This window comes from Gouania willdenowi, chromosome 13 (assembly GCF_900634775.1).
Source record: "Gouania willdenowi chromosome 13, fGouWil2.1, whole genome shotgun sequence".
NCBI classification, from domain to species: domain Eukaryota; kingdom Metazoa; phylum Chordata; class Actinopteri; order Blenniiformes; family Gobiesocidae; genus Gouania; species Gouania willdenowi.
Window position 1 is genome coordinate 30,500,583 of NC_041056.1, and position 27,625 is coordinate 30,528,207.

General features: G+C 38.8%; 1 protein-coding gene across 1 annotated transcript in view; it reads left to right on the forward strand.

The window, feature by feature from the left end:
* The window catches only part of gjd1b (gap junction protein delta 1b), a 38,984-nt gene extending 16,011 nt beyond the window's left edge, over positions 1-22,973 (forward strand). Inside the window, exon 2 of the mRNA XM_028464210.1 lies at positions 20,914-22,973. Coding sequence (XP_028320011.1) covers positions 20,914-21,763 — 850 coding nt within the window. The 3' untranslated portion in view covers positions 21,764-22,973. The remainder of the gene's footprint in view (positions 1-20,913) is intronic.
* Positions 22,974-27,625: the final 4,652 nt, after the last annotated feature.

The window sequence follows — 27,625 nt, forward strand, 5'->3', positions numbered from 1 at the left end:
GACGACTGGTTGCAATTGAAGGAAAGATGAATGCGGCAAAGTTCAGAGATAGAAAAGGTTCACCTTCCAACAAGACAATGACCCCTAAGATGGGGTGCTGAGTGTACATTCATGAGAAATAAAATGAAGTTTTTGGATTTTAGCAAATGGCTGCATTGAAACAATGACAAATGTAAAGGGGTCTGAATACTTTCCGTACCCACTCTACATTAGAAAGAGAAAGACAAACTAAGATACATTAAATATGAGGATAAAATTAAAACAAATTGAAGTCTTTGATCTTTGCGTGGTTCTCAGCGCGGCTGCAGCTTTTGAAGTTGCCTCTGTTGGGTCGGTTCTCTGAGCTTGCTGCGTTGAGATGATTGTTTTGTTTATACAATCTGTTTGTGCTGCACATAAATAAGTGTTTGCATGCAGATGATGTTGGCGATTTGTTTGACTGATCATTCTGATGTTGAGATAAAAGCATTTCTCCACACATCAGGCACTTGGTTAGTTTTTGTGATGCTGCTGCTACACTTGATCACTAGGTGGATCAAAATAATCCTCTCTAACTCCCATTATTGGGTCTGTGATGGGAGTTGGAAGATCTCTAATGTATGAGATGGGAGTCATTTTTAGTCTGAAGTAGGCTACTCATGAGATGATGGAACGAGAGCCCATATCAGCTTCTGTGCAGTGACTCAACTGAAAACGACTTGATAGGGAGTGAAAACACTTTATTTTTTTGCTAAAACACTCACTGTCTTCACTTTATATATATAGAAAAAGCTGTGCGCTGATTCACTGCCTTCTCGCAGAAAATGCATCATCATGCACACACACAATCCCAACCAGATGGTCATGTAAATGTACAAACGTGCGTAAGCGAACTATCAGCGTTGTTACTATATTTACTCATTACTCAGGGGCAGAAAACACACTTAGACACACCTCCCACAAGCAACCACAGAGGGTGTGACAATGACCTGACACCTCAGCACACGCAGCCCCGTTTACGGATCCTTCAATTCAGCCGCACGGCCAAGCTCCAAGCAGCGAGCGTATGCTCACAGCAATATGTTGCATTCACACTCCTCTCACAATTATTCTCAAAAGATACAGTGTGGCTGACAGCAACGTCATGTGAAATGGATAAGTTTAGATTGTGCGACATGTAGCAGCAGAAGGACACGTGTTATCCTCAAGCAGCCATCTGCAAAATCAGCTAGTGATAGCTGGATGGATGGAGCAAACCTAATTCTCCTGGTGTTCACAAACACCAGAATCCATCTTGTGCTGTTCCAGTCTTCGCCTTTTCAACCCGAACCGAACAGGTTCGAACCAATCATGAGCCAGTGTTGTGGTTTAGGGCGGGATATCTGGGTGTGACGAAGCAAAACGGGCACATGCTCAGTTGCGGGGAGAGAACTAGCTGGGCTACCGCTATTAGCATAGCTCCGAATCAATATAGAAAAATGTCGACACAAGAGGATGAACGTGTGGAAGCTGCTATAAACTCAGTTTTAGAAGAATTCAGCATTTCCTTTTTGAAAGAGCAACAGTGAGAGGCGCTTTGTGCATTTTTGGACGATAAAGACGGCAAAGTGGAGCCTTGTTGTTGTCGCAGCAGCGTCTCTGTGGTGCATGCCAATGACGACATCATTTGTTACTGTGTGATTGGCTAAAACAAATCATGGTGGACAGGCGTTTTTGCCCTATCAGCTTCAAGCATTCTGTTCATGTCCCTCCCTGGTTCCGAAAGGATTCGCCAGACACAGACCCAGAACAACGTGGAGAACTGGAGTTAGAGGGAGGGCTACACATCAATCTAGCTCTTGCCAGGTTAGGATGGAGCTTCAGATGGACACTTTTATTTGGAGAGGACAGCCAAAGGACATCAACTATTGCAAGTTTTAGATTTTGGAGAAAATTACATTTAATACAACTCTTAAAAAGAGGAATATACCATAATAAAGAAGGAGAACACCACAGCGGTAATTTGATGAACAATTGATGGTCACATTTAATTTATGCATAGCATTTGCCACACAAAATAATTTGAAAATGTGCATAGATCAGATCAAATAAAAAATATATATATAATGTGGTGTGGAGTAGATTGTGTGGAATTCTCTAAAATTCGATCAAACACTTCTATGCACTCGTCTTCGCCACTACCCGTACAAAATCTCAACAAACCTATATTTTGGGTGGAGTTAAAAACAAACTTTCATGCGATAATTTTGACCAATTTCCTTTCTTTTGGGAGTAAATTATGTTTGATTCATTGATCTAATACAGTGTTTCTTAAATGAAAATGGCACTACAAGGGGTACTTGAAAGAGAGGTAAAGTGGAAAATTAACAAAAGCACTAAAATATTGAGTTTTAAAACGTTTTGTTCTAGTTAAAAATGATAATCATAATAATGATGATGGAAATTATCTTGATTAGAACATTAATTGAAAATACAAGGGTAAGTCTTGGTCCCACAACAGGTGGGAGATGATAAAAACTATAGAAATAAATCAATTCAGGAGGGACTAAATACTGTTTAATTTCACTTATTTATAAAGTGAGATTCTTCATTACATCATTATGCTCCTTAGTTGTTTTTTGTAAGTCTGAATAAAGGGGTACTTGGATTCAGGAATAAGAGAAAGGGGTGTTCGGGCCAAAAAAGTTTCAGAACCACTGATCTAATAAACATACACTATTATTTTATCTAATAATACAAATAATCAGGGGTAGCCACTTAAATTCTGGAAAGTGGAAGCAAGGGGTTAGAATGAACCTTATGCAAAGCTGTTAAGCGGTGTCACTGTTTCTGGTTTATCTAAGGTTTATATATTTTTTAATCTATTGCTCGCACATAGTGTCCTAATGGTCCAATGAAACATGCGTTAATCTGAGCCCTTAGATTAACTGCAGGGGTGAATGTGTGAGTAATACATAGAAGAGAGTCCAGCATCTTGTGACTCTTGTCATAATAAGCAGGTATAAAAGATGCATGGGTGGATGGAATGGTTGATGTTTAGTGGCTCCAGACACTATGTTAACCTGTTTCTTTTTCATATCTACATTTTTTCATACGGAACCACCAAAGCAGGAGAGAAATGCTGTATGAAAATAGATTTCTTTGTGGTTGGGACATTCCCGGTGTGACCATGTGCTGTCTGCATGTGTGTCATGGAGGCTCCCTGCATGTGCCAGAGCAGACGATTTGGGTTGGAGCTTGGCATGGGAAAGCCACAGTGGGTGGGGGAGTTGGCGTAGACACAACGGTCCTAGTTCGGGATTGTCCAAAAATGCTCCCATTTAATCCGGATTACGACCATCATTACTCTCTTTTTCATTTTTACATTTCCCTTCAGTAACCCACCAACATTCCACATTTCCTGCTCACGCTGTCACTCGATCACTTCCTCAACCACAACTGCTTTTTGTCCTCCTAACAGCTTCATTCCTTCATCAGCATAGCAAAAATCGTCTCCCCTCACTGGATATCCAGTTGGTTGCCTGGGTAATATTCATAAATTTGTATTGTCATGGAGACCATTTCACACATAATAAAAACTTGCACTGAAAACGAGCGTACTGTCCATTGACAAGTCAGTGAATCTGAGATTCTCCACAACTACTGGATTGAGATCAAAATCGTCTAAGGCTGAACAATAGTAGAAGATTAGTGCTGCCCAGATGGAACAATAGAAATTCATCTCTGTCTTTTTCCTAAGATGGTGCATCCAGCTATGTCGAGCACAATCGGCTTTGTGACGCCCTGCAACAGCTGGAACTGTGTGCGTGTGTGTGTGTGTCATGAGTAATTACACATTCTCACAGCTTGTATTGTATATAAAATTACATTTGTGAGGCTTTCAGCATTTTATATTACTTGTGTATATGTGTGTGTGTATGTGGATAAAGATCTGTCAGCAGGTAATATTGCCCCCACGCTCCTTATGTGAACTGTGCTTCAAGCTATTGGTAAACCAAGGCAAGGAATCACTCAGAGAGAGAGAGTCAGAGTGTTTCTGGGGGAATGTAGTGAGACATTGGTCAGTGCTGTCAGTACATTGGTCTACACATCCTGAAGCCACTCAGCAGATAAAGAGATAAAAAGAAGAAAATACGTCAGCAGATGGAGGTTGTACTCATGTTGAATGGATACCAAGCTTTAAAGCTTTTGTCCTCACAGACTGGGAGCAGAGAGCATCTACTTAAAGAGAACTATGGGATATTAGAATAAAAGGATGATGACTATGACACATTAACACGTTTTGTTTGAGCAAATAATTTGAATATATATGTTTGTAGAGCATAGATCCTTTTCAGAGCACCATGGTCCTGGCTCAAGCTCTGGGTTATTGTCTCTGTGTGAAACAGTTTAAGCATAACCATAATGGGTGCGTGGACATAAACACAACACTGGCTCAACTGTAGTGTCTTAAGATTTGCCGTACACTTCTGTTTTATTGCTTAAAACACTGATTGTTGTCCAACAATCCAGCGTTACCCCTTCACAGATGATGAGAAGCTGGATGACACAATTGGTTATAAATTAGTTTCAGCAACTTTTTGTTCCTGAACTGAATAAACTTTTCACTTTTCAAACTCAATTCCTTATCCAAATTTACAAAAACTTAAATCAGCAAGTGTGACAACCCTAAATAATTAAACTTTTTATACAGATAACAGCGCTAAAAACACATTCATACTATTTTGATACCAGTGATTATAACATACATGTTACAGACTGCAGAGGAACGCTATGGTGGGGAACTCCATAAAACCATATGCATAGCCTTAAAGGCGTAGTCTGCAATGTGGGAAAGCTAGCAAGATTTGCACTAGCAAGAGCTGCTCTAAGCTCCTCCCTCTCCCGTCTGTGCTCCATCTAAAGCCAAGTCTCCATGATCTTAAATGCAAATCTGATATGAAAATAACAAACACACCAGAAGCAAAACAAATAAATATCTGTCCAACAGATTTATCTCCACCATTTAAAGATCTCCTGAGAAGTGTGCTCGATATTTCTGTGACTAAGGTGCGTGTTACCAGGGCTCCTCCCACCGGACCCTACAGCGCAGACTCTGGCTCCAGATGACGTCAAATTTGAAAGATGGAAGCGCCCATGAGCGCCGTATTTTGGCTACAAGAACAGCTAAAGTGCACGCCCACTGGCTGGAACCAAAGTCAGCAACCCAGGGCCTTTTTGATGTTAAATAGAAGTACTATACACTACAGCACTGAGGAGCTACCCATAATTTGGCAAGTTTTGCAATATGTTTTTGAAAACTAAAAACCCATGCCATTTGTATTTATTCCACTTTCAAATCAAAATATAACAAGTAACAAAAAAATGCCAGTAGTGGTAGTTTGCTCTTTTTTTTAAGTAACTAAAATTACATAACTGGCTTTTAAAAAACACAATTCAAAAATTATTAAAATACCTCAATTGGAAAACAAACAACAACAAACAATATAAGAACATGCTTTTGTAATGTATTTTTCACTGCAGAATTCGGCCTGTTTTCATCTGGCTGGTCACATGGGTCAGGGTTAGGTGATGTTGCAGCTTAACAATTAATGAACTTCAGTTTTGATCCTATATTTTCATACATGCATGGTACATATCCATATTTCTGTAGGCATTATTTTACATTTAAAAACTCTTTGTAAAGGTAATACATTTATGGGGATCCTAAAAAAAGTCCGGAAAAATCCAGTTCTTGACATTACATGTTAAGGAAATGAACAATAAATTAGAGTTTATTTGGCTTTTCCTGCTGCTGCCACTGCACGGCGTTGTCCCTGTTGTTTCAGATGATTTCTTCTGATAGTTTTTATTCTCGTGGCCTTTCCGGTCACACCAGGGCAATGATTTTTTAATTAATGTTTAAGATGGTGCTTTTAGCTTTTTACTCACAATTGTACAATCTTATTACCGATATTCTGCAGATCTCTAATGACTTCTCACTTCATCTAATTCAATTTGGAGTGTAACCACACAAGATATCACTTTTCATGCATATTTGTGCAGAGTGAATTGAATTTAGAGTTCAGTTAATGGAGTAAATGGGCAGTGTTCATGTCTAAGACAGGGAAAAGGAAGAGAAAATGGAAGAGCAACAGTGAATATTTGAGGGAGCGAGCAAGTCGGTTACTGAAGGAAGGGGGAGGTGGGTGTGAGCAGGACTGTGAAAAGCTGAGCTGAGCAGTGTGTAGCAGCTATTGACGGAGAGCAAAGGTGAGGCTGTGGAGAGGATTAACAGGTCAGCCATAACAGCCAAGCTTGATCGATCTTATTTAAATCCTGACTGATGCACTGAACTCACCATCAGCTAAAGATAAGCCTGTTACTTGTTTAATAATCAAAGTAAACAATAAAATATTGTCATTGATTTTTCTTTTTCCTTTAAACTGCCTTTGAATTGCATAAAAGTGTGCGCAGAATAGCTTTTCACAGAAAGAGACCAATCTTAACCATCTACACATTCTAAAAATAGCGTCCTTCTTTAAAAAGGTTTTAATTTTATTTATTTATTTATTTTTTAATTAAAAATGCATTAATGCCCAATAAAATCAATAATAAAGATAAGATTGATTAAAAAAGAAGGTAACTATAATGAAATGGAAATTCCATTATCATCTGTTGGAAAAGTCATCTTGGACTACTAACCAACTACTAAAAAAAAAAACTTCCCTTATTTTGCAAAAAGATGCAGTTCTTTGGTTTAGCTTCTCATCAGCACACTTCTCCTTCATCTCCCTTCATTTTCTGCCCCTTGCCTGTTGCCTTGGTAACTAGTGGAGGAAAGCTTAGTGGAGGGGTAAGAGAGAGGGTAGAGGGAGGGATGTGAGAGGTTGTGCTGGGTTTCTGGGTAAGACAGCCAAGAACCTACTTTTCTTTTCTTTTTTCTAATTATCGCCTCTGTGAGTCTTCAATCTTCTGCGAATCGATCCTCAACACAATCACTTCATGTTCTTTGAGTCTAATCTTTTTTTCCCACAGCTTTATTTTGTGTGGATAGCTGAGCTCTTACACATTTCCTTTTATTCACAAAAACGATCAGTGGCTGTTCTACATCAGGATTATTTCCCTACCTGTAACCACATCCCAGTGTTATACTGTACAACCCACGGAACGCCAAACATGGAGAAGTGGTGCTTCACCTCAGCCTGTTTTCAGCTCAGCTCTATAACCACAGTCACTGTTTTTCTGCTGTTCATTAAAATATGAATGACATTAAACATGAAGGCAGATCCAGTGGAGTCAAGGGAGATGTACTGCACATGGAATTTCAATTCATGGAAAGATTCTGTCAAACACTCATAGCGAGGATCATGACAACTAAAGACGACTTAGAAGAAGGGAGTAATAATTATTAATGGTAATATTGAATAATATATGGAACAAAGGGGCAGCATGCGGGTACAGCAGGTCCTCTGTTTGACTCCTGATCTAGAGAACTTGGCACGTTCTATGTGGTGTTTGCATGTTCTCCCAGTGGCTTTCCTTCCACTTTCCACAAACAGATTAGTCAGAGTCTAATTTGCTCATATGAATCTGTGTGTGAATGTGTTTGTCAGTGTCTGTGTGTCGACTGTGCACAAGATAAGAGGAGTAGATAAATACATAAATGAATGAATAAATGAATCCACATCCAAAAGTAAGGCTTAATATATTCATAAAGTTTGGACATTTTACTCAGATGTTGTAGAGGTTTAAAAATAGTGTCTTCAAATCTTACACACTTTATAAACACCAATGAAAACACTTGGTTTTTGCATATAGCTACCAGCAGCAGTATGTGTTGCCTCGTTGTGTATTTACAGGAAAAGTGATGACATCCAAATGCCATGACACAAAATTTGCTACTTACTTGCATTATTTACTTAGCATCACTGCTTCACAGCCTGGAGATAGTAAGTTCGTTTTCATTAAAATTTAAAGAGCAACTAAACCCCCAAACCACTTTTTTCTGCTGAAAACAATTGCATTTGGGTTTGAAGTAGTGTTGTTGATTGACTCTAGTCCAACTCTTGACATTTTAGCCAAGTATTTAAATATGACGTATTTCTATTGTAAAAATGTAAGAGTTATTGTCCTCTATGGTTTGAAACCCACATTTTGCTATTAGCTCAGCCCCTTCTATAAAAACCAGCACCTGTCCAAACTACAATCTGTGGTGAGCAATGCTTAATTTGTAAATCATCAGTCCCAGAACACAGGAGACATGTTGTTCCGGCAGTAAGAGAGAGACAAAAATGTATGAATGAATACATTTTTTTTAAAGCGCCGTTTGCTAACTAAATGGGCCAACAATATCACGTGAACACAAACAACTAATTAACCTAAATGTTTAATAAAACAATGATGAATCAGCATTAAAAAAGCACGGAGAATTGCCCGTTAGGGAGCGCATTGTCTCTCTCTGAGTGACAGCTGTCAAATCTGCCATGTTTCAGCACCAAGGACAGCGTAAATTCACTGCTAATTTAGCCACTTTCATCACAAAGGTCACCAAACTTTCAGTACACAAAAACCCACAAATACTAAATATAAACAAAATTTTAACACCCATAAATGTGCGTTCACACCCAACGCGATTGAAACAACTAGGTTACATAAAAAATCAAAGTAAATGACACGACTTGCGTGATTTGATAGTTGAAAATGTTTAACTTTTCATGCGACTTCAAGCGATAACTACCCCGACCGCCACTGCCTGTAGAGCCGAGGCAGCAGCTCCTCCCTCCCGCTACAGTAAGATGGCTTCAGCGTGAGGCCGTACACTTCCTCAATTTACCGGGGCAAAATTAAAGCAGTAAACTCCTTGAATAAGCCTACATTCTGAGTGAACTCATCCTTTAGTAACTCCGTGAGTTGATAATATAAATCACAAAAGTGAAGCTGTCTATGATAAATGCTGTTGTAAACGTACGGCTGGAGAAGAAGATAGATAGCTAGATAGATGCGTCCCAGATGCGAAATCTTTCCTGTGCGGCAGTGCATGTCAAGAGCAAGAGCGCTGGCCGTGTGAGCGCGCTCCTGATTTTACGCATATTCACACATCCGCAAGAGTTGAAAATATTAAACTCTTGCGACTGTTTCACATGACAAAAGCCAATCAGAGTCTTTGTTGACGATGACGTCAGGCCGTCAACACGGACACCGGTCTGTTCACCCATTCAACCATGGAGTAGAAGCTGGGTGTGACTACCTGGACCTGTATGAAGGCCTTTATAACCGGGACCGGACGAGGAAGGTCATTTGGCGTGGAGGAGAATGAGCGAGGAGGTGGTAGTAGCAGGTAAAAGTTCTCTCGTTATAGTTTTCATCGTTGAAAGTCGGCACTGAGCTAGGACAGCATTAGCCGCTAGTCACACCGGCTTTTTTCACTGGTGGTTTATGTTTGTGAGAGGAGAAAAAGGAGCGCAGCTCCTCACTTCAGCAGGCAGTGAAACTCACTGAGTTGAATGTGTCGCTGGTGGGCGGTGCTTCGCTTCAGACGCGCATATGAGGCGAATGAGGACATTTTTAGATCCTGCGACACATGCAGAACGATTCTTGCGGCAGATGCGTCCGGTGCCGCAGAAGAAGAATTCGGTGTGAACGCAGTATTACAGAAAGATAAGGAAGATCTCCACCTACATGCACGTGGAGGAAAACATTTTTGAACTTTGGTAATCAGGATTCAAACGCAGCTCAAAGCATATGTGTCTCATACATCAATTACAGAAGTTTAGTAAGTACAGTATCACACAAAGCATGACACAATACCAAAGATTTCTGGACTGCATACTTGGACTGCTTTTTTCACTTATCTCTAATTGTTTGGATTCATATTTTGTGTGAATGTGCGTTTCTAGTGTAATTGCTTTTCACATTCTTTCTTTCCAATAAGAATAATTGTTTTCCACATTGCAGATGCAGATCACACCCACACATTCCCAATAACAGTTTAATGTGAGAAAAGACCAGACGTAGGCAGTTAGACAACGAGGAAGAGAAATATATCAGCTTGCGTGATAACACAAGCAACATATTACGGAAGGCCAATGACAACATGCTCACCGGGGGAACAGAGGGTGTGAAATATGTGCTAAGTGAAAATCAAGTGTATTCATAGAAACCTACACACAACACAGAGATTATTTCTGATGGAGAACAGGAAGCTTGAGTTCAAGAGAGCAGAGTAAAGATAGGAAAAAACAGTGAGAAAAAAAGGAAAGACCAGGTAGTGTGGGGTGGGGGGGCGGGGGATGCTCTGTTGACTACCGCCATCTAAAGCTATTGAACGGCATTAACAAAACAAATCAAGTGCAGGACTCCTCCGCTAGGCCAGCCACAGATTACAGAACTGGGTTTGCGTGTAGAAGCTATTATATAATAGCTATTATATAAAATCTCTGGTCTTTGGAGAGAGCAGACGTGTTTTCATTCGCTCCGATAACACAACCTTGGCTACAGCTGGCTACAGCTGAACAGCCTGAAAAATTGGGCCCAAGACTGAAGGAAAATGGTGAAAAAACCGCAGGGAGGCCCTTCAGAACCCAATTCGGGTTAGGAAGAGGTCAAGGAGATGATACGCGAGGATCTGCCGAGATAAAGTCGTTGGAAAAGACGCTGGAAAACTCACTGGAAAACCTACAAAGCGAAGCAAAGGTACTGAAAGAAAAGAATGAAAGAAATGCTGAAGAGATAAAATTGTTGAACGCCAGGGTTGAACAGCTGGAACAAAAGGAAAGAGAGAAAGATGTCATCATCACAGGCCTAAAGATAAAACCCAGGAGTTACGCGAGTGACGAAGAAACAAAATCGATTGAACAACAGGTCATTGACTACCTGGAGTCGAAGGACATTGTCCTGATCCCTGACAACATCAACTCCTGCCATCTCCTGCCAAAGAAAAATGATAACAGAGCTGTAAAAATAACCTTCACGAATATGAAATTCAAAGGAGAACTACTGAAGCAAGGAAGAAAGCCGAAGGAAATGAAGGTTTTTATTAATGAAAACCTGACAAAAAAAAATGCAAGCATCGCATGGAAGGCACGCCAAATAAAAAAAGGAGGAAAGATTTTAAAGACGTGGACAAGGAACTGCAGAATTTACATCACACCACTGGGAGAAGAGAACGGAAAACCAATCCTCAAATCAAATCAAAACGATGGAAGACTTGGGAAAATACGAAGGATCCACCTAAACAACAACATTACTGATGGTAATCATGGATATGCACCCAGATCTATATAAACACTGGAAACAAAACTCAGACTGTGATTATTTTACGGAGACTGAATTAAATGTGGAAACCAAGAGTAAAAAAGGTCTGTCATTTATTCATTTCAATTGCTAGGTGGTGGGGTGATTAAGGATTACATTAAATTTAAATTCAAAGTGTTTATTGTCATATGTGCAGTTAGAAACACGTTTTCCTGTACATTGAAATTACTACCTTGCTTATGAACTAAGATATAATATTGTGTTTATACAAGTTAAATCTAACAGTGGAAAATACAACACTGCCAATAGAACTAACAACAGCTGGATTAACCTTGATGTAGAGACAAAACAAGCTGCAAACTTTTGTGTCCAAAAGAGACATTCCCGAGTGGTGACACTATGGCTGAAAAGGGAAAAAAACTTCCAAACACCTTCGAAAGAGGAACTATTCTTGCACTGGAGGAATGCTAACAACGTCTGGCAGGGAACAAGGCCAACACGAACAACGATAGAGAGGAGGAGGAATAAAAAAAAAAAAAAGACAACACTGACTACAGATGAGAATACACAAAAAAAGACTGTTCAGAACAGCTCAAGAATGTTTGACCAGAGAGACATGTAAACCCATGTAAATTTGCGATGGTAAAACAGGGGACGGGACCCAGATAAGCAAACTGCTTCTCTCGTCTCCTTTTTCGGCATGTACAAAATAAAAAAAAAAAATGTAAAAAAAAAAAAAAGTGAATGTAACCATGTCGGAAATAAACTGAATAAATAAATAAATAAATAAATAATTCCTTCTCTATGATGAGATTTTCCTCCATTTTCGGTTTTTCCTACTAAACCTGTCCATCCCCCACACACTGTCCGGCACTGGCAGGTTTCTCTTTTAATTTAAAGGGAGGATGTCTGAGCCACATGGACTTTTTAGTGACTTTATAATCGTTTTATCCCTTTCTGGAACTAATTCATCTCACACAGTCATTTGATGCCTTTCTGTCATTTTTGACTGGTTTTCTCTTCACTGTCTGCGTGGTGCTTTGTTGCATGTGGATGTGCACACGCCTGTGTTTGCGCTAGTGCTGTGTAAAAAGTTTGTGAGCATATGCACACTTTCTGTGCAGCATTCTGTATTGTGAATTCTCTGCCCACTAAGCTCCTTAATGGAGTAACTACAAGGGCAAAAGCATTTTGAAAACGATTTATTGTTGTGCGTGGCGCCCCACTCCCCCATGCCAGCTGATCACAGGTGCATGCTGGGGCTGGGGATTGGCCAGGCACTGGCGACCTGCTGTTTTGACAAGAGTTACATGTAAATGGTAGGCTGTCAAATGGAAATTATTTATACATTTCTACTGCACATCTGCACCGCACAAGACTGGAAAAGTCACTGTACGTGTTGTTGATTACAGTGTTTTTGCATTAAACACAAATAGATTCACCACCAGGCTCCACTGCATTTCACCTAAGTAAAACAATTTATAGAAGCACATTTTATATGCACAATACACACAAAGATCCACAAGGCAATTAAATGTGCTTTACATGATCAAAAAGTGCAACAGAAAACACTAAACAAAATCAAAATGAATAAGAACATTCAAATCAGCAGTAAAAACATTAAATCAACAATAATATGATTAAAAATCTCCCTCTCAGTCATACGCAGTAGAAAAAAGCCTTTAACTTGGATTTAAAAATTTCCACATTGGATGCTGACTTCATCTCTGTTGCAGTTTGTTCCACTTCTTCAGAATCAGAATCAGAATCAGAATCAGAATCAACTTTATTGGCCAAGGGTGTATGAATACACACGAGGAATTTTTTTTGGTGACCTGTGCTCTCTCAGGTAGTGTAACATTAAATAATAACAATCAACTAGAATAAAGAAAAATAAATAAAAAAAGAAGTATAAACATAAATATAAGAGTAGTTAGACTAATATGTGCAAACTAAATAAAAATAACAAGATAATAATAATAATAATAATAATAATAATAATAATAATAATAATAATAATAATAATAATAATAATAATAATAATAATAATAAGATAATAGTGCAGTAGTGCATTGATGAGTAGTGCAGGTGAACATTTAAATGAAAAAATTATGTCCATGAACATTTCGCAGTGACAGGTTGTTCCAGGGTTGTTATGTTTAGTTCCAGGTTATTTACAGCATAACAACTAATATTAGCATCACCATGTTTACTGTGAACTCTGGGCTCCACTATCTGACCTGTGTCCATAGATCTGAGAGATCTGCTGGGTTCATACCTGACTAACATGTCACTGATGTATTCTGGACCAAACCCATTCACATATTTATACACCAGCAGCAGAACTTTAAAGTATATATTCTGAGGCTGACTGGGAGCCAGTGTAATAGGACTAATGTGTTCTGACCTCTTTGTTCTGGTTAAGACCTGAGCTGCAGCGTTCTGAACCAGCTGTAGCTGTTTGATGCTCTTTTGGGGGATTCCTGTCAGAAGACCATTACAATAGTCCATTAGAAAAGAAAATATCTGGCTGTCTGCTGGGCATGGGCCTTGGCTCTTCTGCTGGGGGTCTCGGGTGGAGGGCTTTCTGGGCCCTCCCCTCGTTGGGTTGGGTGGTTGTGGGGGGTGGATGTTGGCGAGAGGCCCCTTGGGGCTTTCTCGGGTGTGTGTGTGTGGCCCCCATTCTTTCTGCTAGCCTATAATAAGGAGACCAAAGATAAAACAACAATGACAGTATTTTAAACTTAAAACATTTATTCAAATTTACCTCCATATTACCAAAGGTGAAGACCTTTTGATTGAGGAAGGTGTTTGGATGCTAGATCTAACTGACCTAGGTCTAACTCAGGGATCTTTATTTATTTATTTATTTATTTATTTATTTATTTATTTATTTATTTATTTATTTTTTACAGAGGCTATTAATGATTAATGACATATAAAATCAAGATATGACAATTTGTTAACCTAAAATCAATCATGTTGTGCAATAACCATCTTCCTACATCACCTCCTGCAACATCTGCAGACCATCAACTTTCCTGCACCTGTGTCTATTCTCAAGTTTTAAATCCCTGGTAATATAACTAAACCAACTAAAACCCTATTCTGGAAGAAAATAGAGATTTTAATTGTGTGGGAACAGATTTATTTAATCACCATTGTGACGGTTAAATATGCATGTTGTATGTGTGGCAAGAAATTAGCAATTAGCATGTGTTGATCACATGATCATGTGTTATCAAATTCAAGTTACTTTTTGTAGCCTTTCAAATACATTAAGTAAAAAAATATTCTTTATATAACATTGTGTCCATGTAAACTGAGATGTGTAAGAATTTGAAGATGCAAGATACTGTTTTATTTCTTGATGTCAATTTATTCTGTTTTATTTTAAACTGCTTTTAAGTTTCCATTTTACATGATCAATAAAAATCAAGTCAAATTAAATCAAACATTATTCTATATCATTTTAACTGTATAGAATTTAATTCAGTGTATTGTCTTCATTGTAGGGATGTAACGATTCACTCAACTCCCGATACGATTCGATTCACGAAACTGGGTTCACGATACGATTCTCTCACGATTTTTTCATTTACAAAATGGGACTGTAGACAAATTTTTTTTTGGGAAAAAATTAGAAAATACTGTATTTTCCTTTTATTTTTCATTGTAAAAAGAATTCCTTGATAAACTATTCAAAACAATGCAATTTAACTAAAAATAAATCTTGAATTAAATAAATAAAGGAATAATACAAATGAAAATGAAGCCTATTAATCTAAATTCTGGTTCTATAATAAACAATGCAAAACTGCATAATAGTTTTTCTTTTAAAAGTGCAACTGAAAATGTATTTTGTGCCTTAACAATCCATCCATCCATCCATTTTCATAAGGCGGGGGGCCTTAACAATTGGACTTTAAAAAAAAAAAAAAACGTCATTGCACTGATTTACGATATATTTGTTTGGACCAGCAGAGGGCGCTGGTAACACAGTGGTCGGTTGGCATGCAGATATTCTAGCAGTGAAGAAGAGAAGCTATGCTAGCAGACAGAGCTAATAAAAAAACGTGACTTTTACAGATATTCAAGTAATATTACAGATATTCTTTCGGTGCTAAAGGAGTAATGAATCATTTATTAACATATTTAAGAGTAGAAGGCAGCCAGAAAGAAAGTATTAGCAGACTCCGCCCGCCGCCAACACTTCCGGATAGCGCCCTCTGCTGGTTAAAAAAAGTACTTCGATTCAATTGTCAGAAAATCGATATCAACCGTGATACCTATGAATCAATTTTTAACTGCCTTACGATTAATCGTTACATCCCTACTTCATTGAGAAGGTATTTTTTTGGCTCCAGGAGGACTTTAATCCAGGTGAGATGAGGTTAAATGGCTCCTTGTAGAGTAAAGGTTGCAGACCTTGAAGTATTTCATGCCACGGAAACATTTGTTAAAAGCGTAGATAGAACAGTTTACATACAGAAAACTCCCTCTCACCGTCCTCACGCTAAGCAATAGTGCTGTCCACCTGTGAGAGTACTGGTCTGAATTCAACGTGTGAATGTTTACACGCACACTGAGTGTATGTGTGTTTGAGCACCTACGTGTTAAGCCTGCAATGGCCTGATTACCTATGCATGGTGGATTCTAGAGTCGGCTTCATCGCCTCGTGATCTGATCAGTTACAGGGCACTGCAGTCTAACAATAGAGGAGAAAAAGGTTTCATGTATAATGAAGCTCATAAACAGTGTTTTCATTTTTCCCTGATTATGGCAGGACCATGAAGTCCTTTTCTTCAATGCTTTTTTCTGAATTAATGTTCCTGGATGCTGTGTATGATAAAATTATGATTGTGATTTTGTAATGACAGCTGTAGAGCAGTGTTAGGTACTGGAATTGGTCTGAAAGTTGGAGTTCTTACTTTTAGAAATCTGTTCATTCCTGTCATCATATATTTTATGCAATTCACATGATATTAGGGCATGTAAATGTATAAGATGCTACAGACGTTTGTATGCATGCCAAAGTGCTGGAAAGGTTCCACATGAAGCTGCTGTCCAGTAAAGCAGTCAGTTGGCTTGTATGATCACAACAGCCATAAATCTATGATAAATGTAATGAGGTCGAGGTTGAATGTGCTGCCAGCATGGCGTGTCCTCTAGGTTCACTGGAAATAATGACAGCAATGTTTCACAGTGGTATTTATGGTATTGTTAATCACATAAATAGGGGCCTTGGTTGACAAGGGCTACTGCAAAGAAGTGATTCTGATTTACCAGACTCGTTCGCTGTAATGCTTAGGACTTTGTTTTAGTAGCAGATAACGGTGTGAGAGAAGCTCACAGGAAATTGCAAAAAGCCTGCTATCTACAGTGACTGCTTGATCCAAGACGTGAAAAATAAATGAGCAATGAAAAAGTACTAAAAGAGTGAGTGTCTCTGAGATGATGACACTGAACTGTGAGAGATAACATTAATATGTATTCTGTTGGTATGTGTGTTTTATATACTGGGAAATGTATGGACTCAGCATGTGTGCCCTTAAACCCCGGGGCACCTTTTTATGCCCTTTTTGTCAGAAAAACAATTTTTCTTTCAATGGGTTTTTTTCAAAAACAAGGTGGAATATTTGGTAAGAAGTTATTACAGCCTTGAGTAAGTCAATAATTGATAGGAACATTGATTTGGAGGCATTAACACTTTTAGAGCTTTATTGAAAAAAACCTACACGGTACCCTTCATAAAAGTGTCTTCAAAATATCAAATGTAAATATTCTTTCCCACTTTTTTCACATCAGATCTTTTCAACAACTTCAGACCTAACCATAAATATCAAGTTTTATAAGTCATAAAAACCCTATTTATTTCAATGAGAAAAACACAAATTTTCATTTTTTTTTTTCAAAAATAAGTGAAATATTTGGTATGAGTTTATTACAGCCTTGAGTCGGTCAATAATTGATAGGAACATTGATGTTGTCAGGATAACAAACAGTACATCCAAAATATGTGGTTATAATGGGAGTCAATGAAGCCAAATGGGCCCCGAACACAAAGAGTGTCGGTACATTTGACATCACCTGTTTTATACATCTTGCAATATAAGTGATCATGGACTTATGAACATGATAATAAAAGAAAACTCCTTGCCAAGGTTAATACAGTTAAGCTTTAAACTGAATGAGATATGTAGAATTTAAAAAATGGAAAAAAGCAGAAGGTACATGTTTGGTCCCCAAAGGTCCCCCGAGGGTTAAAGGTGAACCAAATTCATAATCTTTCTGGCTCACCTCAAAAGTAGCTATTCCAACAAAGTTTACCTCACCTGTTGCTAAGAGACTGACAGTGAATAGAAGAGCTGGATATTTCTGCAACAAAAGCACCCACAGAGAGATAGATCTGTGTGTGTTGTAGAAATGCAGCTCGTTCCAATTTAATGTGAGTGTAAACAGTGGTTACCATGCTAACTGGGCCTAATGATGCAGAAAATGCTAAAATTAGATGAAAAGTGATGCCATCGCCTTATTTTTTACCTGCAAACCACCTATCAGTCACTACTAGGGACACACACTTGCATCACAGTCAACATGCGAGGAGTATTTAGGCCTAATGGCACATTAACAAACCACTCATGAGCGTCGTGCCTTCATGTGCCACCGTCAGCATTTACTTTGACCTATAAATAATAAATGAATACTTTTTTCATCCTCTGGATCTCACATTTCATAACACCAAAAAGGAAGACATTTCTTAGGACTCGACAAAGCCAGGATAAATACTGAAAAATGATAGCAAACCCATAACATTATACGACTGAGAGAAAAAAAATGCGTGAAAAAATACAACTAATTATGGCTTCAAATATTTGAGTTTTAATGTAGAAATGTTTACGGATAGAATCTTTACAATCGTTGCACATCAAGTATACAATGAAATTGCAGTGCCTCACTGGTCAGTGCATAATGAATATTAAAAGCAAAATGTAAAACAGGTGTAAATAAATATAGCGTAGAGTGCTCCACATGCTGGTGATGTCTTCTAGCAAAGATAGCAATGATGTGCTGATTGGCCTTAAAGGTCCATATTATGCTATTTTTCACCCATCTTTATTTGATCTAAGATCCCCAATACCATAGTATGAGGTTTATTTTCCCAAACTCATCTGATTTCTGGTGTTTTAGCCTCTGAAAAGTCACTTTCAGAAAAATTCTCAAAACGGGCTGATTTGCAGCCTACTTATGCATATTCATGAGGAGGCGTGTCTGTAGACACTAGCCACACACAACAGCTGATCACTAGTGATTATCTCTTGCTATGCACACACTTGTTATTGTTTTCAACCAAAAAACTGCACATTGCAGTAAAACACCTGGCTATTATTTGAGTCAGACAAACACTGTTTTACGATGTGAAGGAGGACCTTTATCTTCTCAGCGGCTGAACAACCTCTTCCTCCGCAGGGACACACACATCAATGTCCTTACTACAAAACTGCACCTTGATAGTGATGTGCCCCGGCTTACACCATCTATCATTTACAAACACAGCCAGATCCCCCCCCCCCTTTCCGCTTACCGCATAAAAGTTGGAAGCCTTCCACAACCGAGTCCGGTAAAACAGTTTGAGAGGGAGGAGCTCACATTCTAGGAGGCATGTATTATGTCCATGGTAGGAGGAGAGATGATTGTCAGGAGGAGGAGTTTCTGGCAGGTGATGTCACATGCCGGGCAAAATCGAACTTGCCCCGTTTGGAGCTGACTTTTTACAAAATGTGGAATAACAAGGGATAGAGGAAAGATAACTTGTTCACCTTAGCCCTCTGAATGAGGGATGAGTGATGTACATCACTGTAGCAAAACCATTAGAAAGTGATTTTTTCATTCTACCTCCCCTTTAAAAGTCTGCCACAGTGCTGTTGGTGAACCATGTCAGGATGTTTTGAATGGTGCTTCAGTAAAAGGCGGTAAAATATTATTTATTTTCATTAGTATTTATTACTTTTCACTTACAAAACAGTTGTTTTTCGGCACAGATTTACTCCCAAACAATCAGATGTTTTCAGGCAGATAACATCCCAAAGTAACATCTTCATTCATCCATCCATCCATCCATCCATTTTCAGACCCACTCCTGTTTTCAGGGTCACGGGGGTCTGCCGGTGCCTATCTTCATACATTAGCACACAATAACAAAAAGAGTTTACGGACGTTTGCTCAGGTATATAGCCTGTGCATCTAAAGCCACCAAAATAGAGCGCTCATCAAACTGACCAGCAGAGCAGCTTCTGTCATCTGCTTATTTACCATTTCCATTCAACAATGGGTCAGTGTTTGTTTGCACATTCCTTCACATATGTCACTGTCTGCACTGCATTGCCAAATAGAGATAGTATTTCTTTCCAATCAATGTTATTTCATTATACTGTTATACTGACATATATATATATATATATATATGTTTCAAAAAATTCCCAACCTGGCAACAGAGCTTCTGCAGCAGTTTGCTCTCCGGTCTCCACTTCTTTGTTCAGGTATTTTGCTCATATACAGTCACATCTTATCCTCCCAAAAAAGGAAATTAAGATGTGCCTATTATTTTTTTTTACTATTCATGACTCATGATTAATTATGATTACTAAAATGAGTCAAAAAATGTGTTTAAAGGAGTGTGGATGGATTAGCCAGGTGCTACTTTTAGTCTTGGACAAAAAAAGGGGGGGCCCAAAGCATTTTATGTCACCTGGCAGTATTATGAATGTTATTCTTTGTTTCAAAGAAAGGTAGGGTAAAAGTATGTGTCTACCTTTTCAATTTCTATTACTTCAAATCTGTGATAAAATACCTGTGGAGATACTTAAGGAACAGGAGTGTGGTTGTATACATTTTCATTCTGTTATTAGTATCCAAGGGTTTGCACTAAGATACATCATTGGTCACTAGCCATTAGGATGTCAACAACATTGTGGTTAAGAAAATATGTTTCAAATTACAACCTAGAAACATTATTTGAACACAGTTTAAAAATACAACATCTATCTAACTTAAAACTAGGAAAAACAATTTAATAAAACATGTACAGTGTCACATGCCAGAGTTGTAGATGAAGCTGACCCAAGCAGAGAAACAGAATCAGGCAGGTGTAATGTTCAAAATTGGAGTCCATTTCAATGACAAAACCAAAATCCAAAAGTGGCACAAGGAAAACTAGGGAGCGCGGTACAAAACGCAGCAGGACACGAGCAATCACTCCGTGTCAAAGCACTCAGCTAAATATTGAGGGAGGCTTGATTGGGATTGGGCCACACCTGGATGGAAAACACAAGGCAGCTAATCACAACCCAAAAACACTGACATCACTGAGAGGTGGAGACACGAGCAGGAATACCTGGGAAGCACAAAGACAAGAGTTAACACATGAAACTAGAACTATAACGAAAAATAAACAGAACCAACAAAGACTTAGAGAACAAAAAGAGGACCACAAGGGCTACAGACAACAAAACTAAACAGAACCTGACACACAGTAGGTGGCAATATGCACCCATTCAAGTTGGTTGCAATGTGCCAATAACCAAGAAAGAAGAAGAAGAACTTAAAACTAGTCATGAACAATATAGAAATGTGAAATCTACGACAGAAAAATTATGACATCATATATGTGAACATTTTTTCTTTCTTTTTCTCTCCTAGGATATTGTTGACAGTGGTGGTGATCTTTCGTATCCTGATCGTGGCCATTGTCGGTGAGACGGTGTATGAAGATGAGCAGACCATGTTCCTCTGTAACACCCTTCAGCCAGGCTGCAACCAGGCCTGCTATGACAAAGCCTTTCCCATATCTCACATCCGTTACTGGGTTTTCCAGATCATACTGGTATGCACACCCAGCCTATGCTTCATCACCTACTCTGTCCACCAGTCTGCCAAACAAAAAGATAGACGCTACTCTTTTCTATACCCCATAATGGAAAGAGACTATGGGGGAAGGGATGGAGCGCGAAAGCTTCGCAACATAAATGGCATTCTGGTTCAGCATGGAGGTGATGGTGGTGGAGGGAAGGAGGAGCCCGACTGCCTTGAAGTGAAGGAGATCCCAAATGCTCCTCGAGGCCTAACTCATGGAAAGAGCTCCAAGGTTCGTCGACAAGAAGGAATCTCTCGCTTTTACATCATTCAGGTCGTGTTCAGAAATGCCCTTGAGATCGGCTTTTTGGCGGGTCAGTACTTCCTTTACGGCTTCAGCGTGCCTGGGATTTTTGAGTGTGACCGTTACCCATGTATCAAAGAGGTGGAGTGTTACGTTTCAAGGCCCACAGAAAAAACGGTTTTCTTGGTGTTCATGTTTGCAGTGAGTGGCATCTGCGTGGTGCTAAATCTGGCTGAGTTAAACCACCTGGGCTGGCGCAAGATCAAGGCCGCCATCAGGGGCGTCCAGGCCCGTAGGAAATCTATCTGTGAGATCAGAAAAAAGGACATGGCACATCTGTCCCAGCCGCCTAACCTGGGTCGCACACAGTCCAGTGAATCAGCGTACGTTTGATGATGAAGAGAGGACAAAGAGGTGGAGTGGGATGAATGTTTAAGAGTGAGAATGAACAAATTATAATTTTATTTTCATGCAGAGGCCATGAAGGTCAGGGGAAATGATCTCTGTCTTTGGTAAATACATGGAACAGAATGTAAAAAGACCAAATCTCTGCTTGGTGACCAAGTATGAAGAGAAAGAAAGCACATACGAAGAGGACGAAAGTAGACAAAAAGTCCCACTTAAAAAATGAACATGATGGTGTTCACATTAATGGGGATGCACTCCAACTGCCAATTTCTACATTTGTCTTTTATACCTAGATATCTTCTCTTTTAGCTCTCACTTGTAATAAGAAAAACCAAATCCTTGCCAGACCAGAGAGCAAAGATAACCAGGGGAGAACAGAGTCAGGCTGATATGTGTTCTTCAGAGACATTGGGATGTGATGGTGGGGTATGATGCATCCCATGGTACTTTTCTTTCTGGACTTCGTCAGCATCTGTAAAGAAAGAAGAACATGACAGGGGACAGGAACGGGGAAAATGAGTAGTAGCATGATTAAAATGGGAACGGAAGAACATGTCCAAGCACTGACAGACTCTGAAGAATGAAGTTGAGTTTGGGGTGTGAGGGAGATGAGGGAGACATTGTGCTGTGGGAAACCATACAGAACCAGGAAGGAAAGAATCATGTAAAAGGTAAATGAAAAGAAAAAGCAATGGAGGAAGGCTCATGCCATGAGAGAAAAAGCAACCCCCAAACTGTGTGTCTTTCTCTGATGGAACAGCTCCACATGCCAAAACCAGGAGGAAAGGACTGACGATGTTTATGTTTGGTCTCTTGGCAAATGATCATTTTAACACAAACACAGCGAGTACCATAAACACTTTTGTTCTTTTCTCCATCTTTTGTTCTCGATCTGCTCCATGGCTGGCAGCTATATGGACACCAGGGGCTCCGAATGACAGTCATGACTTTCGCTGCTTTCCTGCCACATAAACTTAAGAGAGGAACTAATGAACTAAACAACAAGCAACCGGTTAACATCAGTCTTTCCAGAAGCACAAACCAAACATACCTCTGCTCAGCAACTTTGTGTGCTAAGAGACGGAGGAGAAACAGAGAGGAGAGAAAGAGGGAACGACAGCCTGTGGAAGAGATCAAATCATTGCAAACGGTTTTCTAAAACACATCACCATGAATTACATTGAACTGTTTTTCAGAAAATAATGGTGCCATCCTTAAGATATTTATGTGTGGTTGAAATGTGACATTGAATATATCATGGTAATATTATTTATCCATTTAGAGTATATTCAAATAGATTTATTTATCTCTGCGGGTGAGTGGGGTGAGTAATCATGTTACTGTTTTTCATTGTATAAAGTGTGTGTCTTTCATTCTTGTTTAGTTCAATGATTATGTCACTGATGGAAGCTTTTCAGCTTCAATATGAGAGCTTTGAGGAGGTGCATCAATCTTTGGATTCCATTGAAAGGTAAAAATATTTAAGATTTATCAATGCCAAATGAAAATGTGTATTCTCAAAGCCACTGCAGTTAAAAGTCACTCCGGTGTCCAGTCGGTCCTCATTTGACGCTAAAGTTTTTTTGTTTTAGGATTCACTGCTACTTTGTAGACACTCAAACGTAAACTATTTTTAATGCATTTTTTTCACCCATCTGTGTCAGAGTCTGCTACACTTTCATTTTTCATGTAAGTGGACCCAGACTAGACAGAGTGAAACAGTACTGCACCACTTTGTAGCACAAAGTGATAAGTGACTAAATGGCAAAGATTGAGCCAGTTGGCTAGTATGCTAATCACAGATATGTTTGCTAGTATGCTAAACTAGCTGGAATGGAGGAGTTTGTTACTTTACTAATCATGAGGCTGGTAGAAATATTGGATATCCACTAACTAAGATAAGCCTACTAGAAAAAGAGTTGTCGCTAAGACAGCTACTTCCTACTATCTTATAGATAAGTCTGCTTTTCTAAAGATAACCCATGTTCTTATCAAAACTATCTGCACAGCTAATGGCAATTAAGACATGTGAGCCATTAGATTAAGGCATGTTCACATTGTGCAATGCTTCATGAATGATCAAGATATGTAGCTGATGACTCTTTGGGGACAGCTGTATAATAGAGTCTTAGTGGCTTTTTTGCATTTGTTTTGGTGACTGGACAGAATGCATGCATTGTAAGAGAAATGTAAAGGAATGACGGGAAAGAAGCAGAAAAACATAAAAAGGACAGAAAGTGTTTGCACCTTGATTAATGCAGATAAGTGGAAGAGTGGTAGACTGAAGGAAGTTAAGCCAAGAGAAGAGGCATTCCTTAGGACACAAACACAAACATACGTGCTATCATACTCACTGGCTGTGAAAGTTGCAGTCGTTTAGCAGGTGATATATACTCTTAGGAAGTAATGATGTCCTAACCAATAGTTAAACATAACCATTTGCCACTGATCAAGTCAAGCATTTTGATCTTCTAAGGAATCAAAATAATAGTTTGTTTTAGTAGTTTTAATTATTTTTAAATGATCTGTGCTTGATTAATGATCAATGGCAGACTGAGTGGCCTTTTACATTTTAACACTGTGGTTACCTCTCATTATCTGGATTAGGGAAGAAGTCCTAAAGATTACCCAATGATTTATTTCTTCAATGGCAGTCCAGGGGTATATTTTGTCACTTTAAAAATAATGGAAACAACAGATATTAATTACAGTGAGAAGCTCTAAAAGTATCGTTAACGAAAAATAGTGCAATAAGTTAGAAGTTAATGTATTTGATTATTTATTATTTGATCAACTACAAGGCAGTTGATTATACACTGAAGTCTAAATCCAGACAAAAAATCGGTCTACAGCATTCATATGGTTAGTACGGCAGGTCACATGACTGACCATTTAGGCCAAAACACTTTCCAGGGAACCTTCATCATCATATCTCTGATTCAATGACAAACGTGGTGGAAGAGGTGTCTTTTGATCACCCGATGATTGTTGTCACAGTTAGTATTTATTATTACACGACAGCTGTTGCAACACAAGCTAAGTCCCTAAATGCTCATTCATGTCTACTGTAGTAATCTCTGTGATTCTTACAGGTGATTATCCCAAGATTTACTGTCTACTGAAAAAGTCAATGGGGCTCAGAGATATCTATCAACTGTATGCACTAGGAAGGACAAATACACCAAAAGGGCATGCCAGAATGCTTAATAATAGAGGTTGAGCAACCCCTTGGCCACCCACTACTTACTGTGAGCGTTTGCTTCCAGTGGAAGCTTAAATGCCGACCTTGATCTTAAAAGCCAAGCCAATGTCCCTGGCTATATGCAGCTCTTCCTGGAGAGCCATTGCACAGCACAGTACTAATCTCATCTCCGCAGAGATGGTACGTGTACTATTTTTACAGAATTGTGCACACATGTTCAACATGCTCTCGACGTGTGAGCAAAAAGCTGTTCTGGAATTGGGAACAGCACATTGAATTTGTGTTCCTGGATTGGGTATGTCTGGTTTCATACCAGTCAAGATAACAAACAACCTGGGCGAGGAGGCCAAGGGCCGTAAACGTCTCTTTGGTCTGTTTTTCTTCATCGGGTAGCCGTAACTCACAGCTTCTCTACTTTCACACCAGGTGGGTTCATTACCTTCCACAATCCAAGTTTAAAATCTTCCAACAGTCCACTACTCTCCCAGATCTGCTTTTCTCTTTGTCAATGTGAAATGAATTATGCAATGTTTATTTTATCATTTGCTTACCTTTTTGACTTGTGGGTTCATTTTGTTGTCTGTTGCTCTTTTTGTGCAGTGACATATCAAAAAAAAGAAAGATGTTTTTATATCTAAAGGAACAAAAAAAAAAACATTTATAATGAGTAAAATCAACATATATTATCAAAATATAAGAAAAAAACAGAAAGCGGGATATTTTATCCTTTGCCAAAGTGATATGCAAAGCTTAAAGATTTTATATTGCATGTGTAATGGCAAGAATAAGCATGTTTCTATGTTTTCTTCAAAGAAACCTTTAAAAAAAAAGCTTTTTTAAAGTAAGGCTATAACGTCTTGATGCCAAGTGTGTATATAAACAAACCAGTTCTTCAGAAGAACCTGGCAGACAGCACTGACTGAGTGATGTTCAAACTACCTATACCACTGGAACAGAGAGTTTGAAAACCACTGTGTAGGCTAAATCTCTTGCTTCATAAAATTTGCACAAATATATAAATACTTACCTTTAAAACTAAATGTAGAATTTTCAGGTCATCAGCCAGTGACCCAGTTACACAAGTGAGCCTAAAAACTGCCACCATAGGATGTCTGACATCAGAACGTTCTGAACATTCCAGGGTTTTGCCCCAGCACAATGTTTGATTGAAGGAAATTTTTTACTTGGCGATATGATGACACACTCAGTGAAGTTGTCTTTGGCCAACATATTTGAGTTACCAAACACCAACAGCAGACTCAGGAAACAAGAATGCTGATTTTTAAAGAAAAGTTTTCAAAGTGGAACCACTGTTTATAAATACTTGCAAGCCATTTTATTAAGATATAGGATTCAACCATCTGACATTCCCAGCAGTCCCTCCAGGATCTTATCCTTTTTATTGTGATTTCAACAGAAACCGTGACTATCTAGCCATGTGATTAAATCTGGAAAATTGTAGGAAGTTTACAACATTTTCAAAACCCGTTTCTGTCAGAACTTATATCAAACTTTCATAATGTTAATGTTTATTGAAGTTGCATTAGTGATCGTACCTTGTTGGCATCTGCAACGAGGCAATGGGACCATCCCACAAAGATCATAAGTAAGAAAGAGTCTGTCCAGAGAAAACAAGTGCTTAGTGTTGAAAACATTGCAAAATGTGCAGGAATAAAGTGGATTTTTAGTTGTTACTTTTTTTAGTACTTTGTCAGTCACTCAAAGAGCCATGGTGGCTGTGATTAGGGCTCAACCATTAGAGAGACCCTTTGCTTACAAGTCTACTTCCTTAACGCATTGGACACCACTTAATGATAATGTTCGCCAGAGTACAATTGCCTCAAGGAGCTTAAGATGTCATTAAGGTGAATTTTCTTACCAGTTTGTGCTTGCGAGGCTGGACTCATGTATATAGCTCCTTGCTCACCAAACAAAAGCCGTGTATTAAAGCAGGTGTCCATAAAAACCCATCTTCTACCTTTGACTGTTAAAATCGATCATCCCCGCAGGGGTGAGTTAGTAAAACTCTCATTGAACTCTACAATGGCTTTAGCCCACAGAACAGTAGCAAACAATCCCACTCCTCAGGAATGCAAAGCATCGTCAAGCTGCTTCATTCGTTAATGCAAACATTAACTCTTTACTGTGCTGCCAGAAGAACCTCAGAGTAACTTCACATTATGTAGCCAAACATCCCTTCTATATACTCAAGGGCTGACTAAAAATATTAAAAGCCATTAATGAGATATCTCAATCCCCTTTTTTATAGTACAATACCTCCAGTCCAACACCAACAACCACCAAATACCATTTGTCTAGGCATTAAATGGTTCTTCTATTTCAATTCAACATGGGACATTTTGCATCAGACGAAACACCTTCTACTCTGCTTCATCCAACAAGGAAACTATTCTAATTTTTAAACTGATGTTCATCCTCAGTTTTAATAGGAATTGTATTTAAAAATGCTCCTACCTTCCACTCCTCTTTCTATCCCACCAAAGCCTTTCTATCTGTCTGATACTGGTGCTGTTGATGTTCTGCAGATTACATACATATTAGGGTCCACAACAAGACTGCACCAGTGTTAATTTTGTTTGCTAAATTTTTTGTCATAGTTTTTGTTGACTTCATTTTTTTTTTTG